The following is a 16,905-nucleotide window of genomic DNA, read 5'->3' as shown; positions in this document are numbered from 1 at the left end:
GGTGAATAAGATCCTCCGCTTACTACAGTTCTGTAGCCGACTCATGTTGAACAACCCTGAGACTGCTCCTAACGCAAGAGGACAGCACGTACTTGAAGCTGCACGCAAAACCGGAGTGGGAATTTAGGGTTAACTGCTGATTTAAATTGATTCTGATCCAGGGGCCGCTTCTGGTTAACTCATTTTATAATTTTTGCCTACTGACAGTGACCATAATTCTTCATGTTACTGATCATTTATTGAGACCATCCCTCCTAACTAGTAATTTAGAGTTTCAGATGAATGGTTAAAAGATTTACCACCATGTTTTGAGTGTATTCAGTGAAAATATTTGCAGAGGAGAACAACCCCCTCTTTATCCGTAGTGTCTGGGCGGGTCTGGTGACCTCATGCCTCTATCTCAGGGGTGTGTCTTTAACTCTGGTATCATTTCACAGAGGAATATACATCCTTTGAAAGTTCGCTTGCTTTCTAAGACAGTTCTGCATCGCATCAGACAAAAGATACAGGAGGTGCAGGATTGAGGGCAACTAACATATCTGGTCAGCTATAGTCTCTGATTCCCCGAAAAGATTTTGACTCAAGTGTTGGCTTCCATGTCCGGATGGTAGGGCTTTGCTTCCCGTTGTTCAGCCCTTTATCTCTGAGTCGATCTGGTAAGACGGTTGCAAAGGAAGTAAATAGGGCCAATGACTGGGAAGGCTGGGTGTAACCATGAGCCGAACTATTAGGATGTTCGGATATAAACAGTAGCAGAAACACCGCCTAAAATAAAAGGCCGTTCTCTCGCCACTGAAAATATGTACAGCTCTATTTTCAGACTGATGGGAACATTACGTGGGCGTGGCCTCGATAATCACAACGGGCCCCAAGCTTTGTAGCAGGAATGAGAAATTAGCTGGGCGGGTTGGCATGTCTTCTGCAGTAACTAACTCCTGTTATCCCATGTTGCATATGCGCTGTGACTCGCCAGAGTTTTTTGCATGTCGGCTGCTCGTAGTGTCCATTATCTGGTTATCTCAGAGACTGTCGACAAAGGACTGAGCTTGTGTTTTAGCAGAAGAGTCTTCAGTGGGGTCAGAACCAGAAGAAGGTGGATTTTGGTAACTTACTCCTCTGAAAAACGTGGGCATGGAGTTTATTTTCTTCATTTCACCTCCTTGCTAAAAAGAATTTCTGAGTTATCTTAGGCTGTGCTCTCTCCTACCATTCAGTCAGTTACTAATCCTGAATTTTGCTGGTAACTCAAAAATTTCTTCGGGGAAAATCTGGACAGAGGGGCTCATACTCCGCCTCTCCATTTGTCTTAAAACTTATGAAATTCTTAGCAGTCTCAACTCTCTTCTTGCTTTCTGTTCTGCCTCCGAATTCTGCTGGTGATTAGAATCTTTGGTCAAGCCTAGTTTCAGAGCTGGCTGAGAAGAACATTGATAGTGTAAGAATCAGCTTATCATCCACTGACGTGAAAACCTCATCTTGGAGGCCGCCCTCTGGCGCGCAGAAGAGAGGTGTTGCCATGTAACGTCCTCAGGGCCCAGCGTAGTGTCTGGCCAGTATCACACACTGAAATTGTTTCAGATGGAGCCACATCGTGTGGCCTTTACGCTGTCTTGGGTGAGTGAGAAAGAAACAGGGAAGCACTGAAAACTAGAATCATGATGAGGGCAAACTCAGGTGTCACATCAGTGATTCTGAAACAGGACGGAGGTGGGGGGCGGTTTCTGTCCTCCAATTTAGATTTCTTAAGCAACTTTTATGTAGGCTTGCTACTTTTGACACAAGAATATGACATGGGTAGTGTTGCTGTCACTGCGCAGGATGTGGCTGAAAGCGCTGATACGTGTTTGGACGTTCTTTCCACGCTACATGCATGTGGGCTCCATCCTCCGGGTAATGGCATTGCCCATGATTGGTAGCATCTGGCCCGGATTACCAGCTGTGCCTCTGGCTACGTGGGCTGCCTGAGACTTTCCTCTGAGCAAGCAAGCTTGCTTCTCTAACAGCTGCACACTCATTCTATTTGTTTTTTATTCTATTTTTGCAGTTCTTTTTTATGTGATCAGAGTATATATGTGTAGAACGAGCTTTGCCACAACCAGGCTTCCAGTCCAGTGGCATGAAGTCACAGGCACGTTGTTGGGCAGCCATCATGACTGTCCATCTCCAGGACTTTCATCTTGGCAAACAGATTCTGTATTCATTAAATGGTGACTGCCCATTCCTTCCTCCCCCTAGTGCGTCACAACCACCATTCTGTTTTTATCTCTGAATCTGAGGACTCTGGTACCTACTACAAGTGGAATCATCCAGTATTTGTCCTTTGCGACTGGTTTATTTGACTTAGCACAATGTCTTGAGGCTTTCTGGAAACGATGTTGTAGCAAGGGTCATGATTTTCTTTTACAGGCTGAATAATATTCCACTCTTTATACGTGCCACATTCTGCCTGTTTCCATCTGTCAGTGGATACTTTGGCGGCCTCCACCTTTTGTCTGCTGTGAATAGTGCTGCTGTGAGCATTGTGTTGACCCAGAAGTCTGGTCAGGTTACAGCAACGGTGTTACCACTTGCATACAGCAAACTGGGCATTTCAGGAGTGCAGTCCAGGAAATCAGATGCAAGAAGCACTTGAGCTGTAAGCCCCTGCAACCCGCTGGGGGGTGTGCTTATGTACACACTAAAAGTCCTGCTTAATGCAAATGAACTTTCAGTGCAGATCCGATGGCTGCAATGTTTGTTAAGCAGTGATTGGTCAGATTTCATTTTGGGGCAGTCTTTGGCTTACTGGGTGTGGCTTCATTTTCTCCTCCATGGTGAACATGTCTGCGCATACCTGCATATGGGGGGAGGTGGGGCGATCCCCCTACCTGTGCCTAGGACCCAGTTCTCAACAGCCTCTCAACTCTGGGCCTCTCCTAGTCTCAGAATGGCTTCGTTCTTGTGTTTCTTAAATGTCTGGTGGCATGCAAATATCTACTCAATTCCTGCTTGATTTTCCCTGAAATCTTACTCTTTTTCAGTGCACATTTTTACCTTTATGTTTGTAAGTGAAGCCTCCTTCAAATGAGGGGTCTCTGCGCATCTGCACTGTGGTCTGGTCTGCTCATGCGTCTTGCGCTTAGAGGCAGCCAGCCTTCTCAGCCCCTGTTAACGAGCCCCCAGTGATTGAGAATGCAGGCCCATGGAAATAGACAAAGCCAAGGACAGATGAAAACCATTACAGCATTTTAATGTTTGAAAAATTGGCACCTGTTGTTCCATATTTTAGTTGTTTCATTTCAATGTTTTCTAAATATTTTTGTCTAAATTAAACCGCGCTTCTATTATGCAGCGAATCTCTGGCACTATTAAGTGTGCTTTGCCAGACTTGTTCAATTTTATATTGCTAGGAAAAATTGTTTAAACAACTGTCAAGTCGTGAGACGGAGCAGGAGGAGGAGACCCTGGGCCTGGGGAGAGCGTCCCGGGCAGAAGGCGAGGAAAACGGAGCCCAGCGCCTGTTCCTCCACGTGGGACAGCAGGGCCCGCATCACGTCGTGTTATTCACTGTCGAGTCCTTGCTCCGTGCTGAGACGTGGGAAGAAGTGCTGTTGCTCACCGACCTGCTTTCGTACCTTCGTGTCCCTTCACCTCCTACCACCTCGCTGGGTGTAGTGGGTCTAGTGAAGAGAGTCTCCTGGCGGCTCGCCCAGCTGCCTGCGGTTCTCCTGTAAAACCGCTGAGTGAACTGAAAGGTTGATCATGGAACCTCCACCAGGAGCCACACACTTGCTCCACCTTCTGGGGGAGACCCCGGGGGTAAAAGATGTGATTTGGCTGTCAAGTAGCTTCTGTTCTTGTGAGCCGGTGAAGCTGCCTGTGTCATACAGTCAGCACAGCTACGCCCCCACATCCGGCCACGCGGAGAGTGTGGCCTCCGCAAAAATGAGGATGGGGCAGAAAAAAGATATGGAGGTGGCATACTTGACACAGTGCCATGAGCTCTTCTGCAGGGTTAGTTCTTGTAAAAGCTGCTCTGTCCAAAGTCACCAGACACCTCACACTTGCCCAGTTTGGTATTTAATAGTTAGCAGCAATAGATTTCTCTTCTTGCTTTTGACTTCTCTGCAGCGCTTGGTACTGTGGACCCGCTTTTTCTTGGTAACCTCGGAGAAACTCTGATTCTTCCGCTTCTACAGGGTGTGGCAACCTCTGACTTTCCCGTGCCATATTGTGCAACGCTTTGCCTGAAGTGGGAGAGCAGAGCTGTTATCTGGCTTGTGTCTGTGTGTAATGTTTGTGGCCTGGCCAGAGGTGTCGGTAGCATTTAAAATACAGCATGTCATCGCATCATTCCATTCGCTAATTCCCATTTCTGTTAACTGGGCGTCATTGTCCGAGTCAGCACACACCTTTGGGGCCCTCTGTGTGCTGAATGCGGGGCAAGGCCTGTCTCTCTCACTTAAGCTATGAGAGGTTCTCTCACCTAAGGACATGTTCTCTTACTACCTCTGTTTTTGAGACTGGATGCAATGATTGGATACATAGCTAGTGTTTAAAACCTTATTTAAGTGAAAGGAAGGAAGCAAATCAGAAGGTGCGGAGCATTTTATCTTCGTGCTACCTTCCTAGAAAGTAACCAACAGATCAAAAACTATTTCCCATTTTGAAAGAAGTACTTACATGAGATACTCCTTATCGCTAGGATGGCTACAGTCTAAAGGACAAGTGTTGGCAAGAGCGTGGAGAAATTCAAACATGCGTGCATTGCTGGTGGGAATGTCATGTGGTCCAGCCTCTTTGAAAAACCCTGAGAGTTCCTCAGAACATTAAGCAAAAAGTTGTCGTATGACCCGCAGTTGCACTTGTAGGTATATTACCTAAGAGAAATGAAAACGTCCGCACAAAAATGTACGTAGTATATTCTTTTATACAATTATTCATAACGGCCAGGAAATGAAAGCAACTCGAATGTCTGCAAATAAGGAATAAATAAATCAAAGTGAAAAAACACTTTGGTAAGTGAAGGAAGTCAGGCCCAGAAGACCACTTAATGGGAATGCCGCGTACATGAAGCGTCCAGGACAGGCAAATCCCTAGAGACGGGAAGTGGATTGGCAACGGCCTGCGCGGAGGTGGTGCCTCCGATTCTGGGGATTGTAGCTGCTGATGTGTACAGAAGCATTTTTAGTGTAATGAAAATACTCTAAAATAGTGGTGATGGATACACAACTCTGTGAATAGGCTCAGCCACTGAATTATACACTTCGGGGTATAAGTTGTAGAGTTTATGAATTATGTATTTCAGAAAAGATGTTAAAATGTGCAAGTATACACACACACATAAGCGGAATGCAAAGTAGTATCCTGGAGTGGATCCTGGAACAGAAAAGAACATCAGTGAAAACATAATGAAGTTTCAGATAAAGCCCGAAGTGCAGTTAACAGCAGCACGCTGTGGTGCCCGCCCGGCACTGCCGTGGGGGCGAGGATGTGAGTTCTAGCAAAGAAGGAGGTACGTGAGGACCTGGACTACTTGTCACTGTCCTGGAGACCTGAAATTATCACCAGATAAGAAGTTCATCAAAACAAACTTACAAAAACAAGGAGTACATCATCATTAAGGTTTGAGAAACTACAGGATAGTAGATGTGGGTCTTAGTTGTCACTGATCATGCAGGCATCACTGTGCAGCTAAAAACTGAAGGTCATAAACTTATAAACCAGTGTTACTTCAATTTAAAAAAAAAAAAAAGCAGAACTGAAAAAATGAAATTAGGTCAGAGTTCTTCACCTCACAGGGATGGTCACATCAAGAGATCTTTGACCTCCACTCGTAGGAAACAGGAGAGGCCCCTGGAGAATTATCTCCCGACACTGATATGTTTTTCTCTGCTGTTACTCGGAAATCGGTGTGTTCAGTTAAAGAGTTTTGATTTAATTTAAATTTAGTTCTTAAGCGTGCATTACGTGTTACTTTAAATATTTGTAAATAAAGTTTTATAATTTTTTCGTGAGACATTTTACATATATGCTAGTATGCTGTTATTTTGGGAAATGTGTAACTCACTTTTTGCAACTGCAGATGCTTTGAGTCTGTCAGTGTCTTCCATGTGGAAGCAAAGAATGTTGTTTACTCACAGCCATGGAATCACTTGTGTGGTGTTAAAAAGGTGATCGAAATTTAGGGCAATGTCCCGAAATACTGATTGAGAATTGCTGAAGGTCCTGGGAGGAGAAGGCAACTTCATAGTGGTTTAGAGCAGCTCAGCATTCTTCGGTGCTGTTAGATTTTTTTGTTTTTTATATCTGTTAATCATTTAACCAGTTGCTATATTCATATATCCTCTTCCTCTTTGGGGCATTAAAGGAAGAAAAACTAACTTCTCTTCAATTTCAAAATGATCTTCTATTAAGCACCATAGCTCTGGCTTCTTGCTTTTATTATTAGCAGAAAAACTTCACCAGTGCAAGTTTATAATTTGATGAGTTCTCACAAACGTTTGTGTGACCTACATTTGACCAAATTTTCAGACCAGTTTAATAGCTATGGTTTTCTCCTCATTTGTCTCTGTAATATTTTCCATAAATTCTGACTATACATAAAATAGCTGTACTTGGTAGTTTAGCTGTAACTACTGAATAACTTGAAGACTAAGAAGTTGATAATTTTGTGTTTGTGTTTGTGTTTAAAACCATGTCTTGTGGCCTCCCCGGTGGTGCAGCGGTTGAGCGCTGGGTTGCGAAGCTGCTCCCCGGCCACCCGAGGAGGGTCCCACATGGCACGCAGACCTCTCCTGCCGCCCGCTGCTCCCCTCAGCAGTGTCCTTCGGTCCTTCTGCCTGCTCTGCTCCCCGCTCTGGCTCTGGTGAATTCTCTCACCCTCCCCCGCTTCTGACTGTACCCCAGTGCTTGTATAAATAACTAACTAAATCTTTTTTTTTTTTTTTTAAAAAAAAGGAGAGTAAAGTGTCAATGCTTAATTCGTATCTCTTAAAAAAAATAAAACCATGTCTTGCACACAAACAGAATTGAGGAACACTTTCTAAAAGTGTGTGTCTTGACAACCATTTTATAATTTAATAAAAAGGAGGATATTGTGATTTTCAAAAATCCACTATCATGATAGGAACATTTCTATTATCCATATACATAGTTCTCTCCTGGCCCCCTGGAGTCAGCCTCTTCCTCCAGACCCTGCTTATCACTAAGAGGCTTTCTCGCACTGATTTGGCCTTTCTAAACTATTTAAATGTAATCATTCAATAGGTAGTCATGTGGCTTTTTTTTTTTTAAACTTAGCATTATGCTCTTGAAATCCCACCAGGTGGTTGTTTGTATCAGGAGTTCGTTCCCTCTCCTTGTAAGTCTGTTGCATTATATGGATTTACCAACTTTGTCCAATCACAGTTGATGGCAGCCTGGGCTCATGGGGACTATCATTCATTAAGCTGCTGTGAAAATTCCAACAAAAGTCTTTGTGTGATGACACAGTTTTCTTTTTCTTGGGTAAACACTATGAGTAAGATTGCTGTGCTGTATGTAACATACATGTGACAGTATAAGAAACTGCCAAGCTGTTTCTCAAAGTGAATGTTCTATTTTGCATTCTCCTGCAAAGGTCAGTATTACAGTTGCTCTGCAGCTTTGTCAACACTTGGTATCATCACTCTTGAATTTAAACCATTCTAATGGATGTGGACTGTTACTCCCTGTGCTTTTAATTTTCTTTTTTGTGATGATTAATGCTGTTGGGCTATGAAGGCATGTTTGCCATTCATACTTCTTCGAAAAATGTTTGAGTTATTTGCCCATTTAAAAAAAATTGTCTTAGGGCCTCCCCGGTGGCGCAGCGGTTGAGCACTCGGTTGCGAAGCTGCCCGCAGCCTCTGCGGTACCGGTTCGATCCCCAGCTGCTCCCCGGCCACCAGAGGAGGGTCCCACATGGCGCACAGACCTCTCCTGCTGCCCGCTGCTCCCCTCAGCAGTGTACTTCGGTCCTTCTGCCTGCTCTGCTCCCCGCTCTGGCTCTGGTGAATTCTCTCACCCTCCCGCGCTTCTGACTGTACCCAGTGCATGTATAAACAAAACAAACAAACAAAATAAATAAATAAATAAATAAATAAAGCATGCCTCTATAAAAAAAAAATAATAAAAAATAAAAATTAAAAAATTGTCTTAGTATTGTATTATAAGAGGTTGTTTTTTTTTTTTTCCCTATTGTAATATTCTGCGTACCGGTATTGATGTTGTTTTAATATTTTCTCCCATCTGTGGCTTGCCTTTTCTTTTCCTAACAATGCCTGTTGAGGAGTAAAAGTTGTTCATTTTGATGAGGTTAAATTTATCAGGTTTTTCATGCATGCTAAGAAATCTTTGTTTTACCCAGACACAAAAAAAATGCTTCTCCATGTTTTCTTCTAGAAGTTTTATGGTTTTAGCTTTTGACATTTAGATGCATCTCAACTTTATTTTTATAGAGAGTATAAGTTTAAGATTTGGGGGAGATTTGTTTGTACTCCACATCCAGTTGTTACAACATTGATTGTTCAAAGGCCATTGTTGTCTTCACTGGTATTCCTTGGCATCTTTGTACAAAATCTGTAGGCTTCATCTGTGAAAGTCTGTGTGTGGAATCTTTTGTTCCATTGATCTTATTTATCTTTCTGCTGGTACTCTGTACTGGCTTGATTCCTGTACCTTCTCTAGTAAGTCCTCAAATCAAATGATGATCAGTTGAGGAGAGTTAACAGTGCTGAGTATTTTGATCTGTGAATATGGTATTATCTCTCATTAGGCCTAGCTTAAGTCTTATCAGCACTTTTTTTGTAGTATTTAAAGTATAAGTCTTGCTCCTATCTTCTTCAATTGACGCCTAATTATTTTATATTCCTTGATACGATTATAAATGGTATTTAGTTTTTGTGTTTCATTTTTAATTGTTCACTGGTGATATATAGACCTAGTGTTGTTTTGGGTGTTTGGTTTGGCTTGGTTTGGTATATTGACTTTGTATCCTGCACCTATGCAAAACTTATTCTAGTAGCATTTTTGTAGCTTTCCTCAGAATTTTCTGTGTAGTCATTCAATCATGTCATCTGTAAATAAAGAGTTATAATTCTTCCTTTCCAAATCTGTGCATTTTACTTCCTTTTCTGCTTTACTGCATTGGCTAGAACCATCTGTACAATGTAAATTGAGAGTGGACATTCTTGCACTGCTCTTGATCGTAGAGTGAAAGCATTTAATTTTTAACCATTGGGTGTGATGTTAACAGTAGTTTATTTGTTTTAATAGGTGCCCATGCCCTTATCAGTTTGATGAATTCCCCTTCAGTTCCCTGTGTTCTGTGAGTTTTATCATGCATAGATGTTGAATTTTTCCAAATTATTTTCTGCGTTATTGATAATCATTAGGGTGGGGGGGGGTTGGTCTGTAAATAAATTGACTTTTCAAGTGCTAAACAATCTTGCATTTCTAGGATGAAATTCCTAAATCATGATAAGTTTATCTTTTTTTATTTGCTGGATTCAATTTCCTAAAATTTTGTTCATGATTTTTATATCTGTCTTCCTGCGGGCACTGATTTATAGTATTCTGATAATGCATTCATCTAGTTTTGGAAGCAGGGTGATACAGGCTCATAAAATGTATTGTTTCCTTCTATTTTCTGAATTTGTGTAGATTTGCTATTATTTTTTTGTCTAAATGTTTGGTAGCATTTATCATTGGACCTGGAGTTTCCCTTACAGGAAGGTTTAAAACTATGAATTCAATGTGTTTAATAGTATAGGTCATTTTGGGTGCCTGTTAAGTGGATTTTGATATTTTGTGTCTTTTATGGAACATTTCCATAACATTGAATTTTGCAATAAAATTGTTCATAGTATTTATTATTCTCCGTGTCTGTAGGCTCTGTAATGATGTCTCTCTTTAATTACTGATGTGGTTATTTGTAACTTTCTTGTGTTCTTTACCAATCTAGCTAGATGTAATTGGTCTGTTTTCTATTTCATTGTTTTTCTATTGCACTGATTTCTGCTCTTTATTTTCTTTATTGTGTTTGATTTGGTTGAACTTGCTCTGTTTCTGTTTTCTAAGTGGGAGCTTAGATCATTGACTTGAGACTTTTCTTCACTGATCTGGGCATTTTACTGTTACAGGTTTTGCTCTAAGCACTGTTTTAGCTGATTCTCACAAATTTTTATACATGGTGTTTTTGTCTTTATTCAGCTCAAAATATTTCCTGTTATTTAACCAATATTAAATATTTCCTTAATGTTTGTTTTATAAGTTGTTTTTAAATATTTGAAGTTTTTCCAGGTACCTTTTTGTTTTGGTTTCTAATTTAATACTGTTGTGGCCAAAGAGCATACTTCATATGATTTTAATCCTCAAATTGAGAATTGTTTAATGCCCCAGAATGTGGTCTGTCTTGGCAAACATCCCATGTGCTCTTGAAAACTGTGTGTTCTGCTGGTTCAGTGCAGTGCTCTATGCATGTCCATTAGAGCAAATCGCTGATAATGTTTCTCAAATTTTCTGTCTCCTCACTGATTTTGTGTGTCTGTGCTTTATCAGTTACGAAAAAGGACTGTTAAAATTTTTAAATGACAATTTCAAAAATTGTACTGTTCTAATTAGAGTATTATAATGTTAAGATGGTTGGGACTTGGAAAGGTTAAATTAAGAGCTGCTTTAATAGCATGTATTTACTGCTTCATATGCTTTGCAGTAGCATAGACTTATTACCCCAGCCACCCCTCTGAGTCTGGTCATTCGTTTTTGTTTTTTTTTAAGATTTATTTATTTATACAAGAACCAGGGTACAGGCCAGATGTGTGGGAGGGTGAGAGGATTCTCCAGAGACAGAGCAGGGAGCAGAACAGGCAGACTGACTGAAATACGCTGCTGAGGGGAGCAGCGAGCGAGACAGGAGAGGTCTGCCGCGCCATGTAGATATCTCCCCTGGCCGGCCAGGATCAAACCCGCGCTGCAGAGGCTGCGGACAGCTTCACAGTGCGGCGCTCAACCCACTGCGTCACCAGGGAGACCCTGGTCATTCTTTGGATAAAGATCATACAGATTTTTGTAGCTGTTGTGAAGGTTAAATTAGATATACAGAAAGTTCTTAACCTGCTATCCAACATTATAGTCATTCTTGAATAAATATATAAGAATTGTTTTGATTTTTTTTTTTTACTTGCAAACAAGAACATCAAATATGTATTTTACCATTTGGTCAATTTTATTTATCTGCTAGCCTTTTTTACTTCAACCTGGACATGGCCCATGGTCTTCCTCATAACAGATCTTTTTTCTTAGTGCTATTATATTCCTAACTTTTACTGACAGTCTCTTTATTTTTTTAATTAATTAAATTTTAATTGAGGTGATGGAGAATCCCCTCCCCAGCTACCACCATAGCACACCCACCAGGAAGTCAGCCGTCATCCTCCACCTTAGTTCATTGTGCCCCCTTTGCTCTTTCTCCCCACCCCTTTTCCAACCCCTTCCCTCTGGACACTTCAGTTCTATAATCAGCTTTCAGGGTTTGTCTTTAAGAGTCTCTTTACAGCCTGAATTCAGTATCGACTGCCTTGATTGTATTTTTTCTTTTTCTTTTTTTTTATTTAAATACGCTCCATTTTTTTTTTAAAGATATATTTATTTATACAAGCACTGGGTACAGTCAGAAGCACGGGAGGGTGAGAGAATTCACCAGAGCCAGAGCGGGGAGCAGAACAGGCAGACTGACAAAGTACACTGCTGAGGGGAGCAGCGGGCGTGGCAGGAGAGGTCTACGCGGCATGTGGGATCCTCGCCAGTGGCCGGGGATTGAACTGGTGCTGCAGAGGCTGCGGGCAGCTTCGCAGCCCAGCGCTCAACCACTGCGCCACCAGGGGAGACCCTGCTTTGATCGTATTGTGACATAAATTTGCCTAGTTTGCAATGAGGTGTTAAAGATAGACATGTTGATACAGTGGAAATACTAGGAGTAGCTGTAAAGTCATCCCCCTTTATTGCATTTTCTAAAACTTGATCTGTTTTTCTTTTCCTTCAGATAAATCGAGAAAGCTGGTGTACAATAGAGCCGTGCCCTGATGCTGCAGCTCTTGTGGCTCCTACGAAGAGCCCAGGTGAGCAGGGGTTTTCCTACTTCCAATGACTTGAATAATTGCTTGTGAAATGGCCATTTCCTGGAGCCACACTCTTCCTCTGATCACTGGTCCTTCCATTTGGAGAGCTGTCTGTCCTTCCTCACCATGTGGTCAGTGGATGGGAGGAAGAGAGGATGTGATTTGGGTTTGTAGACACTTTGTTTTCTAATTGAAAATGAGCACTTGTTACATTACCTGTATTTGATTTTAATTGTAAGTGTTCACTTCCGGTGTTGTGATCTGTTATTTCACCTGTGAAGTCTTGGCATCTGTGCTGTGCATATTCAGGTGATAAAAGCTTGTTAAGCTAGTAAAACTATATTATTTAGGACTAAGCCTTTGACTCTCAGTTTTGACTTCAGATGAAATTAACTGGGGAACTTTAAAAATATGCTGATGCCTGGTTCCTGCCCCAGAAATTCTGATGTAGTTGGGCTGAGGTGTGACCTGGTGTCAGAGAGTCTTTAAATTCATTTCACAATTCTGCTGTGCAGTTGAGATGGAGCACCATCAACTTGTCAGTATTGGCAGGGATTGCGTCTCCCCTGGAGCATGTGTGAGGAAGCTCAGCAGTAGCTGCACAAAGCCAAATCCTCTTCCGAGCTTGCTTGTTAATGGTACGGGGCACATGCCTCAAGGTTCGTCAGGAGTCTTTTACCCCACGTTCGCCGCTCTCCATGTGACGTGGGGAGGTGCCCTGTTGCCTCCCCATTTCTGAAGCGTGACTGGCCTTCCTTCTTGGGAGTGTTGTTCCAGGGATCTGGGGAGTAATTGGAAGTCCCCTTGCCTGTTTCTGCAGCTGTGTGGGCTCTCAAGTCTGCTTTAACCGCAAAGCCTCTGTTTGCCTTACCAATTTTTACTGACCTGCTTTTTAAAAACTACTCAGTCCTGAAACACTTTTTACAAATGCTTTTGCTTTGGGTGCCCTGCAGTAATACTCCATTTGCAGAGAAACGGTTCAGATCCTCTAACGAAAGAGAGGTTTCCTGCTGTTTCTCAGCTCTCTGAATTTAGTCCAAAGGAAGTTTTGGAAACATGAAAAATGCTCTTCTCTGTCTTTGTCTGACATAGAGAACGCCATTAAAGGATGTTACTATATCCTAGGGCTGAGTTGTAGGCTCCCCATACATATGATAAGATTGGCCCAGTGCACAGATTTAGCTGACACTTCCCTCCTCCAGCCCCATAGAATCTTCTGCTTAAAAGTATACGCCTTACTGTGTTTAGTGTCTTCAGCTACCTGGGGCTTTGTCTGCAAGTGTAGTCACTCCTGACCACCAAGCAGTGAAACTGCTGCCTCCTAAAGGTTGAATCGGGTGGCCTTACAGCTTGAATATTTACAGGAAGTGTCTCCGTTGTGTTACAGTTTAAGTTACTCATTTAAAGGAATGAATTCTGAACCCCTGAGCCTTTCACCAGGGTGTAGTCTTGAATTGTGTTGATTCCTCCCTCAGCCCCCTCCAAGCCGAGCATAACTGCTTTATTCCTTGTAGAGTGATTCTTTTTAAACCTCAATTTAACAAAACCCATGATCTGGACTATGCTTCTGATCCTCAGAGCAAAGACTCTGATTTTCAGACGCGAATTTTTATGAATTCTAGGTACTTCTCGTGTTGCAGGCTTCTTTCTTTCTACTTGGTAAACAAAGCTCGAAAGCAGTAGGGCCAGGCCAAGTCAGATAGTATCTTTCACAATCACTCTGCATAGTCTTCAGTTCCAGATAAATGCAAGATAGCATCTTGGTCAGCTTCTGCCAGCTAAACCCAGGCTCCTGCTGCTTGGTCCTCCACTCACCAGCTGTAGTTTATGTGCTTGTGTGTAGTTTTGAATCCAGGCAACTAGATAACATCTTTTAAAAGTATACATTTTGCTAGTTTCTAAAACTAATGACTCAGGACCCAAAGAGTTATAGACAGATTTCTGTGTGGGTGATAAAATGGCGTTGGTTCACCCACAGTCCAGACCCCCTGCCCTCTTCATCCAAAAGTAGAACATTCTTATCTGGTAGCTTGTTTTTTGGATTTGGGAACACTATTACCATTAATTTATATGGAAAAAATGTTATGCTTTCCCAGACCCAAAATAACCTACCAGATCACACACCGCCCAGAAACATTCTCTTGGATGGGGTGTGGGGTGTATATCATTCTCATGATATACTGCGAGCCACTTGTGAAGTCACACGTCCTTGGTCAATAAAGCCTTAATTTCATCAGCCTTGTTTGTCACACACCAGCTGTGTCCTGAGGGTGGAGTTGCAGTTACTTAATGTGTAGGTTCTGTTTACTTAACCTATAGCTGATTTCTAATGGTCACAACAGCCATTTCCAGGCGGTGCAGCTCCTTCCCATTTCCCTGCTGTGGAGGTGGAGAGGCTTAGGGGGTGAAATCACTGGCCTGGGATCGTCGGTCTAGCAGAAGCCACGCCTCAGTCTAAGCCCCAGCTCTGACTCTAAACCAGTGCTCGCTGCTCTTGCCTGCACTTTCACATGCTGCTCCGCTTTATTAGGAAGAGAGAAAGGATTCCATTCATTTGGAAAGCTTACCAGCATGTGCCGTAGCTTTGCCTGTTGGCTCCCCCCACCTGTGGGCATTTCATAGCGACTGCAGGCCCCCTCTCTGCCTGCTCCTGGCCTTCCTGGCCTGTTCCAGCTCGGCCATCCTCTCAGTCGCTCAGCAGACTCGTACTCCACACTTGCTTTGTGGTCCCTCACAGTACCGGCTTGGATTTGTTTTCTGGGTGAGGTCTTCCTACCGGGGTGAAGCTGGATCTTCCCTGTGAAGTTTCCATTAGAACGTCTCGAGCTGGTCTGTTTTCCAGTCTGGAATTTGGACGTGGTCTGCTAGACTGCCAGCTGGACCGCTCGCAGCTCAGCATAGTTGCTGTGACAGCCCTTTCTCTTCTTGGCCAGCCCCCCGATTTTCCCCTAAACCATGGAATGGAGTTTTTATTTTTCCAAGTGGGGGAAAGGGAACAAGTCGAAGGATCACACCCACCGGTTCCACTCAGTACGTACTCTCTGAGATGTGGAACAACAGTCTCCTGGAATAGCTGTGACTCCAGTTTTTTGAAGGCAGGGTTACTCCCGTCAACCTGACACTCAGCGGTACTTTGCACTCGGTGACGCAGACCAAGGTCAGGTTTGCCTCTAGTGAGAACATTTTCAGATTAATCTCTGGGCCCTGCCTCACTTTCTGTGGCATCTCTGCGTACTTCTGTGTTGAAATTGTCACTGTTAATAAGGTCCTTTCTACTGCAGAGATTGTAAGCGCTCTCTTGTATGTGTGCACACACTCACACTAACAACATCTCTTTTTGTGGGGCTGTTCCCCAGTCCCTAGTCACATTCCTAGTTGATAGGAAGGTCATGTCACTGATCAGTGATTCAGGAACTCTGCCAAGGCAGCACCCCCCGACCTCCCTCTGAGAGTCCCAGCTAGTCCCGGTGGTTTTATCCGTTAGGTGAGACCCTTTTCTCATAAGTGCACGCAAACACATGCACAGTTACTGTCCAGCATAGAGTCTAAGAATGAAGACATTGGGGTTACCTAGTCTAGCCGCCACTTCCTGTGGGCCCCAGCTACAGCGAATTTCTGTGGCTTCACTTGCCAGCTTTTGTCCTGCTTGTTGGCCTTGCATCTTTTGTTTGCGAGGATTTTAGTGTAAATCCTCCTAGGACCACGCACGCTCTTGTGCAGTTGACTGGCACACACAGGCTCACGCTGTCCTCTTTTGGATATGGGTACACCGTCTATTTATAGAGGCTAAAATATCACTAGTTTTTGTGTTGCCATCCCTTTGCCAAGCCCTCTTGAATTTGGTCCCAACCAAAACCGCCAGGTAGAGTTCTGAATCGTTAGGTAGCTAGGCTTTCTACTTGCCAATTAGTGTCGCCTGCAGATTTGATAAGCAGGTCTATGTGTCTATCCAAATCATACATAAAAAAGTACGAGGTAGGATGGAGACGCGCTTATTATCTTCAGAACTTCTTGAAGCAGGCTGGTATCTACCCACTGACTGACTGTCTTTGGGGTTCTTGGTTTCACCATGTACATTCTCTTTAAATCTGTTGCTCCCAGGTCACATGTCCATTTATTTACAAAGTGAACAGGGGAGATTGGACACTGTCTGAATTTTACTGCACTCTTAGAATTCCTTCCTTGCCCGGTGTCACATTCCTGTCAGGGCCCCTCCTCTGTCTGCAGAGGCCCAGTTCTGGGTGATTGAAATAGAAACAGACTCTAGATGGTAGGTTTTTCTACTTCAGCACCTCAGTCCCCAAATGTTGTGTCCATTTGAGGTAGGAGAAGGGGGAATAATTATACTTGTATTATCCAGTGAATCCATAAATTTAATATGTTGATGTGTTTATTAGGTGTGCGCCCCCCCACCTTCCCCAGTAGTTTGATAAAAGTAACATATCTATAAAGAATTTGCCTCCCAACCTGGAAGTAGGCCACAGTGCTATCACATAGTTTCTGATTAGCAAAAGAAAAAACTACCAGGAGGAAAGTAATATTTTTTTTAAAAGATTTATTTATCTATGCATACAAGAGCTGGGGCACAGGCCAGAGATGCAGGGGGTGAGAGGATTCACCAGAGACAGAGCAGGGAACAGAACAGGCAGACTGACTGAAATACACTGCTGAGGGGAGCAGCGGGGTGACGGGAGAGGTCTGCTGTGCCATGTGGGCACCTCCCTGGCCGGCCGGGGATTGAACTCAGTGCTGCAGAGGCTGTGGACAGCGTCATAGTGCGGTGCTT

General features: G+C 43.2%; 1 protein-coding gene across 9 annotated transcripts in view; it reads left to right on the top strand.

Annotated features, from left to right (window-relative positions):
* The window catches only part of AKAP13 (A-kinase anchoring protein 13), a 252,783-nt gene that overhangs the window by 169,884 nt on the left and 65,994 nt on the right, over nucleotides 1-16,905 (top strand). For all 9 annotated transcript variants that reach the window (XM_054694745.1, XM_054694744.1, XM_054694743.1 and 6 more), the window contains one exon: nucleotides 12,044-12,119. In XM_054694745.1, the coding sequence (XP_054550720.1) occupies nucleotides 12,044-12,119 (76 nt within the window). The remainder of the gene's footprint in view (nucleotides 1-12,043; nucleotides 12,120-16,905) is intronic.

This window comes from Talpa occidentalis, unplaced genomic scaffold (genome assembly GCF_014898055.3).
Source record: "Talpa occidentalis isolate TD23 unplaced genomic scaffold, MPIMG_talOcc4v2.1 talOcc4.14, whole genome shotgun sequence".
In the NCBI taxonomy this organism is placed as follows: domain Eukaryota; kingdom Metazoa; phylum Chordata; class Mammalia; order Eulipotyphla; family Talpidae; genus Talpa; species Talpa occidentalis.
The sequence above is the reverse complement of the archived record's forward strand: the minus strand, read 5'-3'. Positions and strand labels throughout refer to the sequence as shown.